This window comes from Fusarium tjaetaba, assembly GCF_013396195.1.
Source record: "Fusarium tjaetaba strain NRRL 66243 chromosome Unknown NRRL66243_c0000066, whole genome shotgun sequence".
Lineage (NCBI taxonomy): Eukaryota > Fungi > Ascomycota > Sordariomycetes > Hypocreales > Nectriaceae > Fusarium > Fusarium tjaetaba.
The window spans coordinates 3234-20136 of NW_023501262.1; the positions used below are offsets into that span (position 1 = coordinate 3234).

General features: G+C 49.0%; 7 protein-coding genes across 7 annotated transcripts; 6 read left to right on the forward strand and 1 right to left on the reverse strand.

Annotated features, from left to right (window-relative positions):
- Positions 1 to 255: 255 nt before the first annotated feature.
- FTJAE_3411 (uncharacterized protein) lies at positions 256 to 838 on the forward strand (the record flags this gene model as incomplete). The annotated part of the gene is made up of 2 exons (XM_037349706.1): positions 256 to 534; positions 641 to 838. 2 exons carry the CDS (start codon positions 256 to 258, stop codon positions 836 to 838), a joined length of 477 nt encoding a protein of 158 aa, XP_037209434.1.
- A 413-nt stretch (positions 839 to 1251) lies between these two features.
- Positions 1252 to 2044, forward strand: FTJAE_3412 (uncharacterized protein; the record flags this gene model as incomplete). Its single annotated transcript, XM_037349707.1, has 2 exons — positions 1252 to 1501; positions 1743 to 2044. The coding sequence occupies 2 exons, from the start codon at positions 1252 to 1254 to the stop codon at positions 2042 to 2044; spliced, it is 552 nt and encodes a 183-aa protein (XP_037209435.1).
- Positions 2045 to 4511: 2467 nt separating this feature from the next.
- On the forward strand, positions 4512 to 5123 carry FTJAE_3413 (uncharacterized protein; the record flags this gene model as incomplete). The annotated part of the gene is made up of 3 exons (XM_037349708.1): positions 4512 to 4547; positions 4653 to 4764; positions 4906 to 5123. 3 exons carry the CDS (start codon positions 4512 to 4514, stop codon positions 5121 to 5123), a joined length of 366 nt encoding a protein of 121 aa, XP_037209436.1.
- A 1409-nt stretch (positions 5124 to 6532) lies between these two features.
- FTJAE_3414 (uncharacterized protein) lies at positions 6533 to 7528 on the forward strand (the record flags this gene model as incomplete). The annotated part of the gene is made up of 1 exon (XM_037349709.1): positions 6533 to 7528. One exon carries the CDS (start codon positions 6533 to 6535, stop codon positions 7526 to 7528), a length of 996 nt encoding a protein of 331 aa, XP_037209437.1.
- A 3125-nt stretch (positions 7529 to 10653) lies between these two features.
- Positions 10654 to 12447, forward strand: FTJAE_3415 (RCO3-glucose transporter; the record flags this gene model as incomplete). Its single annotated transcript, XM_037349710.1, has 4 exons — positions 10654 to 10760; positions 10814 to 11139; positions 11204 to 11664; positions 11719 to 12447. 4 exons carry the CDS (start codon positions 10654 to 10656, stop codon positions 12445 to 12447), a joined length of 1623 nt encoding a protein of 540 aa, XP_037209438.1.
- Positions 12448 to 12928: 481 nt separating this feature from the next.
- FTJAE_3416 (oligosaccharidyl-lipid flippase) lies at positions 12929 to 14611 on the forward strand (the record flags this gene model as incomplete). Its single annotated transcript, XM_037349711.1, has 2 exons — positions 12929 to 14481; positions 14539 to 14611. The coding sequence occupies 2 exons, from the start codon at positions 12929 to 12931 to the stop codon at positions 14609 to 14611; spliced, it is 1626 nt and encodes a 541-aa protein (XP_037209439.1).
- Positions 14612 to 14637: 26 nt separating this feature from the next.
- FTJAE_3417 (ATP-dependent RNA helicase DBP3) lies at positions 14638 to 16491 on the reverse strand (the record flags this gene model as incomplete). The annotated part of the gene is made up of 3 exons (XM_037349712.1): positions 14638 to 14791; positions 14842 to 14954; positions 15001 to 16491. The coding sequence occupies 3 exons, from the start codon at positions 16489 to 16491 to the stop codon at positions 14638 to 14640; spliced, it is 1758 nt and encodes a 585-aa protein (XP_037209440.1).
- Between the last annotated feature and the right edge of the window lie 412 nt (positions 16492 to 16903).

Here is a 16903-nt window from a genome sequence, read left to right on the forward strand (position 1 = left end):
ATTTATCTGTTCTTCCATCGTACTCTACATCAACACATCAACCAAAACATCAACGAAACCAAAATCATCCATCACATTTACCAAACCATCAAGACAGTGGCAGTATCAACAAAATCTCTCGACACACATATCTCGTCGCACATCTCTTCTGCACAGAACAATTGAACAATTTGAGGGCAACCTTGCGTGCCTATATATATACGTGCGAGTGTCAACAGGTGATGAGCATGGTGATTTTGACACGTCGACTTCCACATGACTCCCATAGCTGGACGGTTCTGGCCTTACACCACGTCATTCCAAGGCAAACCTGTGGTATACAACTTCCTACGCGCCTTTCCCGGTCTTGATTCCGCACTCAAAGCCAATAGACTAGGCATGCATGGTCAATATAGCTATATACGAGAACATATCTTCCTCGGCGGCCAATGGATCGGTTTCCAGCTCTGGACTGCCACCAAGGCAGTTGATTTTAGCCTCCTGTCCTGGCTGGAGGAGCTTGAAGTCAACAAAATGGGTTTCCTGGTCACATGGGTTAATTTATTGAGCAAGCCTAAGAAGGATGGGGATGGAAGGTTTCCTCTCCAAAAGCCGTCACTCCAATGTGGCTTTCAGATTTCAGGATTGAACATGGTCAAAGGAGGAACATATCGAGCAGATTGAGACCGAGAACAAATTCGCCAGTGATGTCTTCAACCACCTCCAGGAGAATAACGGGAAGCTTGCCATCGAAAACGACGACTTGAAGAAGAACCTTGCGCTGGCGGAGGAGCGTCAGAAGTGCTCTTCGACTTCTGGCGCTCTGCGGAGGAGGAGCTCACCAAACAGCTGGAGCTGAATGAGAAGCTCAAGATGCAGCTCGAGGCGGCCAAGGCGAAGGCACCCAGCTACCCCTAGCCTCGACCATAACCATTATTTACAGAACGTAAACTCTGTCTCATGAGAAAGGCCTAGCCTAAAGTCTCCGCTGGTCCATGTTCCGATATGAATACAGCTTAGAGGCTTTGCCCGGAACTTAACACGGAAACACCTAACTTGTGGTTAGGGGAATACATAAGATATGTCTGACCACGCAAAGAAGAAGAGACTTTATGAAAGTTCGTCCTCAATCTGAAGGACTTCTCGCAGCTTCAACAGTGATGGTCATGAGGATGTCAGCGTCCCCCTTCGACTGAAATTTGACGTACGGGATTAGGCGCCTCTCGCCATGGCTCAGATTATTAGGGTTGACGAAGCTGGTCAACTCCCAGGATGCCAAGATTTGGCATCACAGTCGAAGGAAGGGTCTCCAGTTGGCATTCTATAGGACCGGCTCAGACCTCCTGGACTCCTTTCCGGTTGATCCCATCAACCCGGTCCAAGTACTGCTATATTGTGTACAGTGCTCTCTCTATCCCTATACGTCTTCTCTTCAGCCTGATCTCCTCTTCTTCAGAAGTTATAACCCCCATATCCAGGGAGAGCAGTGCCCGATCTATGTGGATCACCCCATCACCGGCGCGTAAGTTTTACCCACCCTAGCTTGCCCTTTCCAACCCAGATATTGAGCTCAACCGCCCAACCTGTAGGTTGCAAAAGGTCACATCATTCCTTATTGTGCCGATACTGACCTTGACGACGTAGTATGATCCTAGCGATGCTCGAGGCACTCGGGATCCGGACCCTGACGTTATATTAGAGAGATTCTCAAACACCTGCAAAAGCCGAGAGAGGCACACGGCAGGAACTTCTACCTGATCTAGTCACGGCGGCATTCGCAGAGATTGGCAAAATCTACGCTCGCCGTGTACAAATCGACAAAACCACCAAGACCCTGCTGAAGGATTTGAAGCGAAGATTTCCTCGTAGCATCAAACTAGCCATTGGCATGAAGAACAAGATCCGGCACCTCTTCAAAGAGCAGGAAGACTGTCACATTATGGTGGACGATATCTGCCATCATCCAAACTATCTTCTTTCTTCCAAACTTCGCTCTCTTCGCATCCAAACATTCATCTACCAGAGGATCCCAACTCAACAGTTGATTTGTAAAGCTCAGTCCTAATATACGCAAGCGCAAACAGTCAAGATGGACTATTGTTTTCTCGACTCCCCGTGGAGGTCAAGGCCGAAATCAAGCGATATGTACTCCCACCAATGTCTAGTCCCATCGACCACGGGGTTTACCGTAAGGGGGCTTATAACAGTTTGTATCGAACTTCTGTTGGAAAGCTCATCTGAAAACCAATCTCACCACAGATTTTGTCGTGGGACTCTAAAGCACCACCCTTTCATTGTTTATAGGAACAACAACAACCCGCGTCCTCTCAACAACTAGGGCCGGCTGGTAACGACAAGTCTCACCAAACTTGCTGGGCTATATACTATATAGGCGTTCTTATTTGGACATATACTTCGTACCATTAGTGTGCAATATGCTCTCGCCCGACGACGGGTCTTTGAAACATCTTTGGTGTCTCGTGCGTCAAGAAATACTTCGACATGAAGACGCGACAATGGAGTTTACAGAAGACATCGCAGGCATTTTCTTATTCAGCCTCCTCCATTAGACGAACACAGAGGAGGGAGTCGCTGCCTCCCGCATCAAGAGTCGAGCTGCATGCTGCCACCCAGCCTACATCCAAAAGCGAATAGAATCGCAATGCTGAAATTGCCCCTGATTCCCCTCGCGTTGCTAGCTGCGACAGCACTCATGGGTGTCAGCTCGTGAGGTCAAGTTCAAGGAATAGATCAAAAAGATGAAAAACCACTTGGGCATTTTTTATCGTTGAATCAGGCTTTGCATATATATTACCTAACACAATAATACTAAAGCCGTTACTCACATCCAGAAAAGAAGTTACACCGAGTACAAGATGATTCCCGACGGACTGACTCCTCTGAACAGACGGTCAAATAGGTTCGTAAACTTGCCCGGCCGCGCCGTACCATTAGTTGGTAACTTGGTTCATGAGTGATGGATCTCTCAACAAGTTCATTCCTCACTGGAGCGCAACTATATATCATGGCTTTGACCATTACCTTCAAGATGCCAGATGGCGCCGAAGTGTTGTTTTCTATTCTGATTGTTGCTGCTTTCCTGTGTGGTATTTGGAAGTTCTTCCCCCATAGCATAACCAAGAAAGACGACGAGGAGCCGATCCGCAATCCATCGCATTCGGATTTTCTGGGGACGGGGAGACAGAGCTGAAGAAGGCTGCATACAATCTTTGACAGCCAGCCTTGCAGTCTCACGAATATTTGTATGCACGTTATATAAACAAAACATCCTGGTCGACAAACTACTCGACGGCTTGACCAAAGGATAAAACATAGAGATTAAGGCAATTTCAACTCTGCGATCGCGATTGTGATCAAGGGATTCGCGATGGTCTCAGCTACCAATCAGTACATGGGCCAGTTGCAACCACGACTTATCCATAGTCCTCGAGCTACATAGGCTTGAGCCCTTCGCCATGTCACGAACTGTTTGGCTCCGCCGAGGTGAAGCTCGTAGGAATGCCCCATTTCTCCTTTATTGAGATGTTGAAATGACATGCTGACGGAATTAGCTCCGGACACCGACGACCAGAGTGATGGTTCCGGCCACTGTTTCAGACCAGCCTGGGCCATCTGACCCTCCCATGCCTCGGACATACTTCGAGATGAGAATGGAAAAGGATCTGCCAATCTTTTCTCGTCTCCCGAAAGTCAAGAATCTCACCTTACTCTTGTTCGACACATATCTACCAACCTTCGTAAACGAAAACAGACAGAATATATAGAGAGCGGAAGAACCATTCAACGCTCAGATTCGAAAGATAAAAAACCATCTTGGACAACCTTGATGTGTGAAAGTAGGCAGCCAAAGTCGCCGGGCCATATGCACGAAACTGTCACCAAAGAATACCTTGGCTTTTGATCGCGGAACCAGAATGTATAACCGGGCAGATGAGTTTGCAGCAATACATCGCTTCCCCCGGCGCTCTTGCAAACATCAACCATGTGTTGTATCAAGTTATGTGCCAGGCAGACCCACGCTGCGTACATCCTTGAATCTATCCTATCCCTTCCTGGAAGAGAAGTCTTGCACGCGGCCCTGCAGTTGACAAAGCTGGTAGCAGCGAGTCATAGCTTATTCGTTTCGAGGGATCCGAGCCACCAACTTCGAGAAGAAACTGGTCGAACGAGCTTATAAAATGACTGCAAAGGCTGGTCCGCGCCCTGAGTGCCCAGGCGTTCGGAACAGAAGTCCGAAGCAGACAGGAGCCGACTTCTGGCTTATACAACTAAGAGTATTAAACATCTCCTAACAACTTCCATGACGACAAGTACACCGCCAATTCTTGGGACAAGATGAAGTCCCTGGTATCGGTCCACAAGTCCTCAACGACTTGGTATCAGAGTCTCACACAGGGAATAACAAGACCAGATTTATCTTCCATCCATGTCCGCAACCAGAATTCATGCCGAACATCGACCCTTACGGGTCTCTTGAACCATCACCCCTGACTACGATGCTCACTGCCATGATGCTCGCTCAGAACCTGGCTCCGATTCCATCACCAGTACTTTAAACCTGCTTCCTTTCTCCCAAATGCCCTAATAAACAACGCTCCTTATATAGAGTGAAAGAACAACAAATGCCTTGAAAACACGCGATATTATTGCAGGCTAAAGAACATGAGGAGTACTACGGTATTGTGGAAGACCTCTGCCAGCAGATGTATATTATGCTCGTCCGAAGACTGAGTCTCTGTTGCAAGATCTTCAAGATCTTCTTAGGTAAGTTTGGAATGCAGTCCATCGGCTTTATTGATCTAACATATGAAGCAATTGAGTTTGAGGGTGCTAGTGTCTTTGGAGCGAAATCCTCAACCTTATCGAACTCTACAACGCCATAAATAATATCTTTGATTACAAAAGCCTGCAAGTTTCCTGAACAAGAGCCTATCGAGAGGTCCGAGGGGGTTGGGAAACTTTTCGAAGAGGTGCTCTCTCAACTGGAGGCCCTTCTTGCGGCTCAGAATAATGCAGGCGTTGTTCTTCCGATGACCTTGGAGATCATCCAAGCACAACGTCTCAATATTCGCTTGGAATTGCTCCCAACCAGCATCTCCAGAGTACCCCAACTTCCCAAGTAACTCCTACGACATTCGTTGTTCTTCTGATGGCCTTGGAGATCATCCAAACACAACGTCTTGTGGAGGAACGCGGCGAGGGCAGGTGGCTCCAGCATACAGGCTACTATCTTGATCTGAGCCGAGGGAACCTCGAGAGTATTACACCATGTGAGAAGTGACGAAAGAGGATAGTATTGACAGTTGGGGTACACTAGCTTTGAACGAATGCTCTGGAGATTATCGAAGTCGGAGGAGGATCAGTCTAGGGCTACTAAATAGGGGTGATAACGCGGAAGAGAACTATGGGGATGAGAGGACCTATCAGACTGCCACGCTCGAGAAGAGTGCTAATAAAATGGGAGCTTCATGAAGACTGTCCTTTCTTACTCTTATCTCGACGCTTAATATATTAGATGAGAGACATGTTGGCAGTCGGCGGAGATGGATCTGTTCAGATGGAACACACAGGAACTAATTTTATTGCAAGTATTGCCTTGCGGACCAGCGAAGAAATTAGCTAGTCTTAATAAATGGCACCTCGATATATGGCTTATCAAGAGCTTTATATCAGGGGCAAGATATGGCGTAAAGTCTGGGAACAAAACATTTGGTCATTAGTTCTGAGTCTGTAGCCCAAGCATCGTGATATCTGGGCTTCACAAAAGCCTTGAGCATCTATGGTTTTTTTTATCTTCGAAATCTTAGTGGAGTCCTCACACAGCGGTTGACTTTGTACAGATGTCCAGTAGAGAAACATCGAGCAGGTTACTTTATGAAAGCTCGCAAGGTCCACTGCCATGCGTCGTGGTTGAGGGCACCTACCTACTTCTTGATGTCAGATCAGCGACACCCATGAGATAGGATGAAGCTTCCCTCGCTGCAGAGGTTGCTGCTCACCCTACCTAGTACCTTAGTAGGTAAGTGGAAGAGAAGAGAAAAGTCAGGTCCTCAACCCTAAGTAACAACAAGACTTAGGCAACTTGGCAAAATTTTAGGATGCATTTGCTAAGCTCAATATCTTTATTACGTTACTTTGATACCTCATATCAAGGTCTGGTGTTTTCCTGTTCCCAAAGGTCACCTCATGGACTGAGCCTGCCGAACATCAATCATGTGTCCAGTTCCTTCTTTTATGAGCCAGTTGTAGCTTTACCTGCTTACCTTGAGTAAGCCAGGGAGGAAAGAAAGCTCGGGTGCTTGATCCTAAATGACAAAAAGTCCTAGGTGACTTCATAAGTTTAGGCAGGTAGCTAGGATAATTCAGGGCAAGTTTACTGAGTTGAGACTGAGCCTGCCGAATATGAATCCTCTTCCCAGTTCTTTTCCTCAATACATCTACAGTCCAACTCAACATCAGCATCATTCTCCAACTTCATCTTCATCTTCTTCATCAACATTCGTTACACACTGCATCCCTTACATCAGCAAACATGTCCAACGCGAGTGAGAGCAGCAAAAATGCTGCAACTTCGTCCCAAAACGGCAGTGTTTTACAACGCCCAGCACATCCCGGCCCGGCCTCACAAATGTGGCCTACTCCATCACCTCCAACAATCCCGGTAGAGATGCAGAACCACAGACGAATGGTTTACCATCAACTGCAATCACAGCTCATTTCCCCTGAAGATCAAGAAAAACTCCTCTGCGAGTGGTTCGTCAGGGAACCAGATGCCAAGGAGCAGGCCGCTGTAGAAAGAACTCGCGCTGTCTTCGGCAAAGATCCTTACTCCGCGCCATATCACAGCTACTATATCTCTGGTGAAGTAAACGATGACTACATCAGGTTCGTGATCCGCAGCGGCCTTCGACACGGGCACATTTCACAACAAGATTTGAGGGAATTCATTACCGAACGAATGGTCCCTTTTGAGGACTCAGGTCTAAGATTTTCCCATGTCCTGATTCGCATAAAGTCCTACCTCTGTCTCAAACGCAGGATACCTTTCCTTTTTACTATCCGTGGTCCGGGCGGTACAGACCCTGGGCCTAGGGGATCACGCATCGTGGCACAAGTGACCACTGACGGGTTGGTCGACTTTACAGAGCTCATAAGTCGTATATTTGTTGAGGGGACAGTTGAAGCTGAAGAGGCAGAGCCCCAGAATACCTCTCTGCAAGAAGTCCTAAAATCCCACTACACCAGTTACAGCCTACATCGGAAAGAGGTTGACCAATCACCTGCGAGCGGCGAGCCTTCTGAGGAGAATGGTGGTGAGCGTGGTGTCCGTACATCGCCTATGGTCGATTCGTCATCCGGGGCGGTTGATGAGGACGATAGCGATGGTTCCGACGACTGTGATGATCAAACTACAGCGCCTACGTCCTGCGGTAGCGAGACTAGCGAGTCGGATTATCAAGAGCGCCGCCGCATAACCGGAGAATTGTACAAGGCAGTGGTCGAACAATCCAAGCGACGTGCTCGATAGGAACTACAACAAATGTCCTTTAAGATTGTCCGTTGTGCCAAAATGGCAGATCTCAACAGTCTGGCAAAGCAAATGAGTGAGGCGGAAGACCAAATGGATCAGCATGAACGGAAAATCGAGGATATGACGGTCACGAATCCAGAGGACTAGCACACGCCATATAAACAGACGAGGCGACAGAGTTCTACTCGTTGAGAGTGTTCTCGGGAAGAAAGTATAGGGGTTCAAACCAGGTCGTCGCTCGGGTCGGGAGGAAAGCGTATGTCGAATTTTAGTCTATCATTCTTGTGGTGTATTATTCAGCGGAAGAGGTCAGGGCAACAGATAGACGATACGGAGTTTAAAGCGATGCAATTCATTCAATCTGTTTCGCTGGTTGCACATTTGAACGCGACTTATGACTTGTTCCAACATCCAAGTGTAGTGTTGGGATCTGGTTGCCTATGAGTGTTCCAGCATCCTTCAATACCAATAGACCCAGAGAATCATGGCCCTTCTTGTCATCAAGTGCCTAGTAAGTTGCAATGAAGGATCGTTTCATGTAAGCGGAGTAAGTTCCCTAGATCCTACGGTGACATGGCCTCGGTCTTAGAAAACATCGGACCTTGATATAGGGTGTCAAAATAAACTCAGCAAAATATATCCTAAACGTGTACTAAGTTACTTGAATCTTTTTGTCATTCAGGATCAAGGTCCTGTATCTTCTTCCCTCTCCTCTCCTAGGCTACATGGCCAACCCCGCATACGCACAGAATGGGAACGTTATCAGTAAAGTACATACTCCATACGGAGTAGGCAGAGCCAATCTACAAATGTTGGAGATGATATGGGGTGCCCATGGAGAAGCATGCAGTCATACAAGTCGGGGGTTGTAGTCAAACATTAGCGGGACGTGTTAAGCATTCAACGGTCCGACAAAAGAGACTAGACTAACGTTAGGAAGGTCGCAGTGATGAACGGACATTTGTATTCGCCCAACGGTTGCTCATCCCCCCCCTCCCCCGCGGGGATTGTCAAGAGCCCGTGGATGTGGAGGATGGAGAGATATATTAGTCGACTCCATAATACCGCCGATTCGAAAACAGATGAAGGGATCGCACGAGTAGAGTTATCCCTGCTCAGTGCTCGAGGTCTCCATATGGTGATGCCGGTAGCCGTGAGAAACGGTGCAGATCTCGGTGCTTCTGCTAACAAGACTTGGCGCTAGGTGGTATTACCGGTCCGACAAGCTAGTGACCAGGGTTTGTGTTATTGAGGGTGGAGGATTGAGTGGAAATGGACATGATCATCAACTGACAGGCTGGTCTCGCCCCAATATGCGGGGTTTTGGGTGCTGCTGATGCTGATGGCCCCCATGGAGTGAGTGTCTGGGGAATCGAGGAGTGGTTTGTTAGTCGAGACTGTTGAGTTGGTGTTGAAGAATCAGCCGCTGATCAGTCGAGTCGTTGAAACTTGAATGTCACAGGTTTCTACACAGTATAATCATCGAGATTCTTCAATTGAGTTTTTGAGGGACAGTATCATAACAGAGATGGCGTTCAGTATAACCAAGGCCAGCAGTTGCATATTGCGAGGCTGCCAATGTACGGTAGCGATAACAAACATCTCTCTCTTCAATGCATGCCTACTGCTGAATCACCAGTATAAAGTTAAGGTTAGGGCCTGAACAAGGGTTTCCCATCCTCTCAGCCCTCTCTTCTCCAACCACATCAACAGGAACAGCAGCCACTCCAAGCTACAGCTCTGCCGCCTTACACCTTCAGCCTTGTAGCGCCAAGCGCCTCATTCTAAGCGAGGCATCGACGCCATTCCGCATTCCCAATAGTTAGTCAACGCATGAGACTGTGTTTCCACATTCAATGCAGAAATTTTCATGATATGACAGTGTCGTTATGGTAACTCGTAAAAACGTGAGCTGAACTGAACTGAGCTAAGGCCCCTCGGAGGGTTATTATTAGTGTATGTAGTCAGTAGACGTGAAGAAGAAAAAAATGTGTTGGGCCTGAATGCCCTCATGAAACGAAAAGAGAGACTTCCACAATAGGGCCGAAGTGGTTGATGGTCTTTGCGCGCGCTACTCGTCAAGCCGCCGGCTCCGAAAGCGTCACCAGTGAAATTTGGTTGTCAGCTGCTTCAACACCTCACAAACACCATGACTAGATCAATGCTTTTTGCTATTGAAAATTACTCGATCGTTTCGTTGAACATCTCTAGTTTCTTGTCGTGGCAAAAAGATATCATCAACTAAGCTCACTCACATAAGTCAAACAAACTTGCCAAAAATGGTAATAGGGCTCTTCGGCATCTGCGTCGCCGAGCCGGCCTGGCCCGGCTCTTGGCTCGGGGGTGAGAAAGGTATCCACTCTTTAACTTACAACCCCAGCCCAGGCGATTGGATTATTTAGAGTGCATGTACCTACTCCAATTTACCTGGATGTGGAGATTGAGTCTGTCCGTTTAAGCACGAGGGCGCCCGGTCGAGGAAAAACAGGACCTGGGGAAGATGGAGTCTGTTTGGGGAAGCTTGTTTGCTCTGACGGGTTCTGCAGCCCAAGACGGCGAGATAGTTTTACATAGTCGCAACGCACTCCATCTCTTGCTATAGCTACATCATCATAAGGAATAGGACAAACGCCACCATCTACCCGTCTCTTTAGTTCAAGCCGCTGTCCACGGCCAGCGTTTATATTCTCTCTCGCCAGTGACGACACTCGTTGAGGGGAAAGGCCAACTACCAACCACACCAGATCTTTACTGAGCCAATGAACCGCATGACCTCCTCACCCCCAGCTTAGTTCTCTTTTTTAAACTACACCATCGTAAGGTGATGGTGCGGCTGCTCCGCACTCCACTAGCTCGGGCAAGCCGTGGGATAGCTAGCTCCCCAGCTTAGCTTTTTAGCTTCCTGGGGGTGGGAGAGGTCATGTTACGCAAGAGGAGGGTTTTTTTGGTCCAAGTATACTACACAGAAGTTTACCGGTATGATGTCTTGTTTGGGGTTTAAAAGAGACAATCTCCCGCCTTGGTTTTTTGCTCTTCTGTTCTATCATCACTCACACTTCATACTTGTTTATACACTATTAGTTCTTTATTGTACACTCTTGTTTTGAGTGTCGATCTTCATTATGAACGCTATTCGAAGGGCATCCCTCAGCAAGCCCGAGGAGGCTGGCAAGGCATGGCCTGCTATCGCCATCGGCTTGTTTGTCGCCTTTGGTGGTGTTCTCTACGGGTAAGCAGCCCTCCTCTTTACATGAAGAATCATCGTGAGGTTAACAATCGCAGTTATGACACAGGTACCATCTCCGGTATTCTGGCCATGCCCTACTGGCAGCGCCTCTTCAGCACCGGCTACACAGACGCCAAGGGCAACCCCAACATCACAACCGGCCAAGAGTCCAGCATCGTCTCCATCCTCTCAGCCGGCACATTCTTCGGCGCCCTCTCCTCTCCCTTCATGACTGACTACATCGGTCGTCGTCCCGGTCTCATGATCGCCACTTGGGTCTTCAACCTCGGCGTCGCTCTCCAAACTGCTGCTACTGCTATCCCCATGTTCCTGGCTGGTCGTTTCTTCGCCGGTTTTGGTGTCGGTCAAATCTCCGCTATTAGTAAGTTACAACTCACCACATGACAACTTCAGAGTTTCGGTCTAACTAACATGCCTTTCCTTAGTTCCCCTGTACCAGTCTGAGACAGCACCAAAGTGGATTCGAGGTGCCATCGTCGGTTCATACCAATGGGCCATCACAATCGGTCTCCTGCTCGCCGCCATCGTAAACAACGCGACAGGCAAGCGAAACGACACAGGCTCATACCGTATCCCCATCGCCGTTCAGTTCGCCTACTCCCTCGTCCTCTTCGGTGGCATGATCATCCTCCCCGAAACACCTCGATTCCTCATCAAGAAAGACCGTCACGATGATGCTTCTAAAGCTCTCTCCAAGATCCGCCGTCTAAGTCCTGATCACCCTGCTGTGCAGGCTGAGCTCAGCGAGATCAAGGCGAACCACGACCATGAGATGAGCCTTGGAACATCTTCTTACATCGACTGCTTCAAGCCTCCCATTCTCAAGCGCCAGTTCACTGGCTGTGCTCTTCAGGCTCTGCAGCAGCTCACTGGTATCAACTTCATCGTAAGTTCTCACTTCACTACCTCGTGGTTATGAGACATGACTAACAAACTTCAGTTCTACTATGGTACCAAGTACTTCGAGAACTCCGGTATCTCCAGCGGTTTCACCATTTCCATGATCACATCAGCCATCAACGTCGCTTCCACTATCCCTGGAATGTACGCCATTGACAAGTGGGGTCGTCGTCCTCTTCTCCTCTGGGGTGCTGTCGGCATGTGTGTCTCTCAGTTCATCGTCGCCATGTCCGGAACCTTCTCCACTGGCCAAGACAGCGCTGGAGTCATCTTCGTCAAGAGCTTGGCTGGCCAGAGGGCTGCCGTCTCTTTCGTCTGTATCTACATCTTCTTCTTCGCCTCAACATGGGGTCCCCTGGCCTGGGTCGTCACTGGTGAGATCTTCCCTCTCCAGACCCGAGCCAAGTCCCTCTCTATGACCACCGCAACCAACTGGCTCTTCAACTGGGCCATCGCCTACTCCACCCCCTACCTCGTCGACTACGGTTCCGGCAAGGCCAACCTTCAGTCCAAGATCTTCTTCATCTGGTTTGGTTGCTGTTTCCTGTGCATCGCCTTCGTCTACTTCTTCATCTACGAGACCAAGGGTCTAACCCTCGAGGAGGTTGACCAGCTCTATGATGAGGTTAGCGTTGCCCGAAAGTCCCTTGGCTGGAAGCCTCAGGAGACTTGGCAGCACCGTAACAGCGTTGCTGGCGCTGGTGGCAAGATGTTCAACGAAGGCCACGAGCAGGGCGAGGTTTCTCACACTGAGAAGAATGATGTCTAAAGAATAGGCTCTTGTAATAGTATAGATTGATGATGAAGGGGTTGGTTGGATTACCCGATTTGGAAGTTCTGCTGTCGGTAGACTACGATTATGAGATGAGATAAATAACTAGCTGATATCCATGAATTTATTACTTCTGTTCATATAATATCTGTCGATATGAAACCTTACGTGATATGCAATAATTGTTTTGGTACAGATCGATATTAGTACTCGGTATCACATCCATTCATCATTACCTTACTGTAGAGTCTGCTTTCTGACCCTATACCTTGCGGGATGCTCAGGAGAAAAACTCCCAGGCGGGTCCCGACCTGCATTAGCACTCCCGCACCCCCAGCACCCACTGTAACCCACTGAAGCACTGAGACATCCCCATCTCCATCAACACGTGTCAAACAACCCGCGATATCTTCATCTTCAACCTCATCTCATCTCACCTCCTCCACCCTCAGTCGCTCATTTCTCCCCAACCGCCAAAATGCCCCCCTCCACTGAAAAAGAAAGCCCCCCAGCGCCCTCAATGATTAAAGGCGCCTCCCTCCTCATCATCCTCCAACTCGCCTCCCGCCTCATAACCTTCATCGCCAACCAACTCCTCCTGCGGTATCTCACAGCACCGCTCCTAGGTCTTTCAACTCAACTCGAAGTGTACTACCTCTCAGTTCTCTTTTTTGCACGCGAAAGCCTTCGTGTTGCTATTCAACGACGAGACTCGGGTTCGCAGGCTAAAGAGGAGAGTCAAGCTGTGGTGAACCTGGGATATCTCGCTATTGGACTGGGGAGTTTTGTCAGTCTTGGGTTGGGGTGGATGTATCTTGCGTATGCGAATGATATTACGCTTGCTACGCCGTATTTGGTTGAGTCGCTGTGTCTTTATGGGTTTGCGGCTATGGTGGAGTTGTTGTCAGAGCCGTGCTTTGTTCTCATGCAGACGAGGCTGCAGTTTGGAACACGAGCTGCTGCAGAGTCGATTGCTACGTTTTTGAGATGTATCGTTGTGTTTGGATCTGCTGTCTGGGCATCCAAGAACAATGATATCGGGGTCCTGCCTTTCGCCCTTGGACAGATTACCTATGGTGTCTCACTACTCCTCGTCTACCTAATCTCAGGATATCGCCTCGCCTCATCAATCGGCTTCTCACTACTCCCCAAAACAATCACCTCAAAGGACAATCGCTTCTGGGCCTCCTTGTTTGATAGGCCAACCATCGGTCTCGCGGGAAGCATGATGGCCCAGAGCGTGGTCAAGCACCTTCTCACTCAAGGCGACACATTCCTCATCTCCTTTCTCGCATCCGCGAGCGTCCAAGGCGCATATGCTCTCGCAAACAACTACGGCAGTCTCCTTGCTCGTCTTCTCTTCCAGCCTGTTGAAGAGAGTAGCCGAAGCTACTTCTCTCGCTTGCTGTCATCTGTAACACCTGTCAAACCAGGCGGCAAGCCAGTTCAGGAAGTGACAGAAGCGAAGCAGAACCTACAAACTATTCTTCGCCTGTACATCCTTTTGGCTTCAGTTATCATCAGTCTTGGACCTTTTGCTGCTCCGCCTCTTCTGGCTATTGTGGCAGGCAAGCAGTGGGCTGGCTCAGGGGCAGGTGATGTGCTTGCAGCGTACTGTTTCTACATTCCCTTCATGGGCCTTAATGGTCTCACAGAATCATTCGTGGCGTCAGTTGCTACTGAAGCCGAAGTCCACATCCAGTCTGTTTGGATGGGCGCATTCTCTGTCATCTTTGCAGCCTCTGCTTTCCTCTTCATGAGAATCTACCCTCTCGGTGCTATCGGTCTCGTACTAGCCAACATCATCAACATGGGGTGTCGCATCATCTGGAGCGGAGCATTCATCAAGCGTTTCTTCAAAAGAAACGGAACCGACTTCAAGATCAAATCTCTTATTCCCGAGAGCACTCTCGGCGTCTCAATCGCTACAGCTATCCTCCTCAAGCAACTAAAAGTCGTAGACAACGCAGATCAACCAATCAAATCTCTCGTCAAGATCGCTGGCTCCGCTATCCCATTATTGCTTCTAATGTACGTCTACAAAATTCCAAAAGCAAACTTTTTGAAAACAACATCTAATCATCGCAGCCTGGTCCTCGAGCGCCATTTTATCCTCGAGTGTCTAAACTCGGTCCGCGGTCGCAAAGCCGCAAAACAATAGTGCTCCTCATAATAGTTGTAATTCTCTTAATCAAATGTGATCTTGGTCGACTTGGCGTTCATGTCGACATCCTTGAAGAAAGCGCCGTACATGTCGTGAGCCTTCTTCTTAACGGTGGTACCGAACTTGAGAAGATCTTCGGGTACGGGCTGGTTGGCACCTCGGAGAATGTTGACGAGTCTAAATGTGTAAGTATGTATTCATTTGCGGATGATATATGAAGTACTTACGAGCCAGAGTGCGACTTATCCTCAACGGTAAAGAAGGTGATGGCCTCACCAGTCTTACCGGCACGGCCAGTTCGGCCAATGCGGTGGACGTAGTCCTCAATGGTCAAGGGGAACTAAAAAAATTAGCGAACGCTGGGTAGCGATTTGGGTTGGACATACTGTAACGTTGATAACAAGCTTAACCTCGGGGATATCAAGACCACGAGCAGCAACATCAGTAGCAACGAGAACAGGAGTGGCTCCAGACTTGAAAGCCTCAAGACTCCTTGTTCGCTGCTCCTGTCGCAGATCACCGTGAATACCACCGACACGAATACCCTTGCGGGCCAAGGTATTCTCCACACGTGTAGCCTCCTTCTTGTACAGACAGAAGACCAAGATACGGTCGTTCTTGTGCTTACCCTGCTGGTGCTCCTTCAGAAGCTGGAACAGACGGTGCTCCTTGTCTCTGGGCTCAAGAACCTCAACTCGCTGTGTAATTCTTGTGTTGGCTTGCAGCTCAACAGATCCATCGGCTGTCTCCTTACCGCCAGATCCAATAGCAATCTTTACGGGGCTGACCATGAAGGAAGAGGCAAGGGCCTGGACGGATTGAGGCCATGTAGCTGTGAACATGAGTGTCTGGCGCTTCTCGCGAGGAAGGCAGGCACCCAGGATCTGCTTAATATCCTCCTCGAAACCCTTATCAAGCATACGATCAGCCTCGTCAAGAACGGCGAAAGTAACTTGGCTCAGATCAACAGTTCCATCAGACATGAAGTCCTTAAGACGACCAGGGGTAGCGACAATAATGTCAGCGCCACATCGGAGTTGATTTCGCTGATCATCCTTGGAAGCGCCACCATACAGACACATACACTTGAGCTTGTTCAGCGCAGCCACGGAAGCCATCTGCTCATAGGTCTGCATGGCAAGTTCTCGTGTAGGCGAAACAATAACGGCCTTGGTGCCCTTGTACTTGATCTCAGAAACAGCCTCAACACAGGGAAGAGCGAAAGCCATGGTCTTTCCAGATCCTGTCTCAGCGACACCAATGACATCGCGTCCAGAAAGGGTGAAGGGCCATGAAGCGGACTGGATAGGTGTAGGGGCCTTGTAGTTGGCGAATGGCGAGGGCTTCTTCTCGAGGAGGTTTGTGGCGGGGAGTTGGTGGAATTCCAGAACGGGGCGAAGAGTGACGGTCTCGGTCTTGGGGTCGGTGATGGTGATCTGGTTCTTGGAGAGGAATTCGTCAATCTGGGCTTGAGAAACGTTGGAGAGGCTTGCGGTCTGGACGTAAGCAGCATCAGAAGAACCGTCGTCAGAAGATTCATAAGTGACCTTGGCCTTCTTCTCCTTCTTAGACTTCTTCTCCTTAGGTGCCTCCTCGACAGCTTCAGTAGTCTCGGCAGACTCCTCAGCGGCCTTAGCCTTCTTGGCCTTCTTCTTGGCCTTCTTAGCCTTCTTGCGCTCAGCACGCTCAGCTTCGGAATCGCCAGTCTTGTCGGCAGGAGTCTCCTGCTCTTCAGTCTTGCGCTTCTTGTCCTTCTTCTTCTCCTTGCGCTCCTTCTTTAGACGAGCCTTCTCGTCGTTGGTGACCTTGGTCTTCTTGGAGGGTCGGTCGACGACGGCATCCTCGCTATCAGCGAGGAGATGCTTTGTAGCAGCCATTTTGAGAGATTATATGTGATATTCGACCGGGGAGAAGGTTGTACGAATGGCGGTCGAGGGTATCGCAGAATGGCTGGGAACAAATTGCGACGTAAAAATGGGTGGGATGTTTTACAGAGCGAGCGCAAAAAATCTCTTATCGATAAGACAAAAACCGTTCGCCTTCGGTTTTAGACCCACTTTCCGTTGTCCCCGGGACGGTACGTACCCAACTTCCTTTATCGGAGGACCCTGAATTGAACCGTTTCTTCCAAGACACTTCAAAACCACTCCCCATATTATGCGTTAACAGTATTGCATGATGTGAAATTGAACTAATGGTTGTACGATCACAATGCTTGTGTTGTAGTCACCGAGTTGGGTTCACCGTTCAAGTAGTCGGCGACACGTGTGCCCTGTTGTGTCCTCGCTT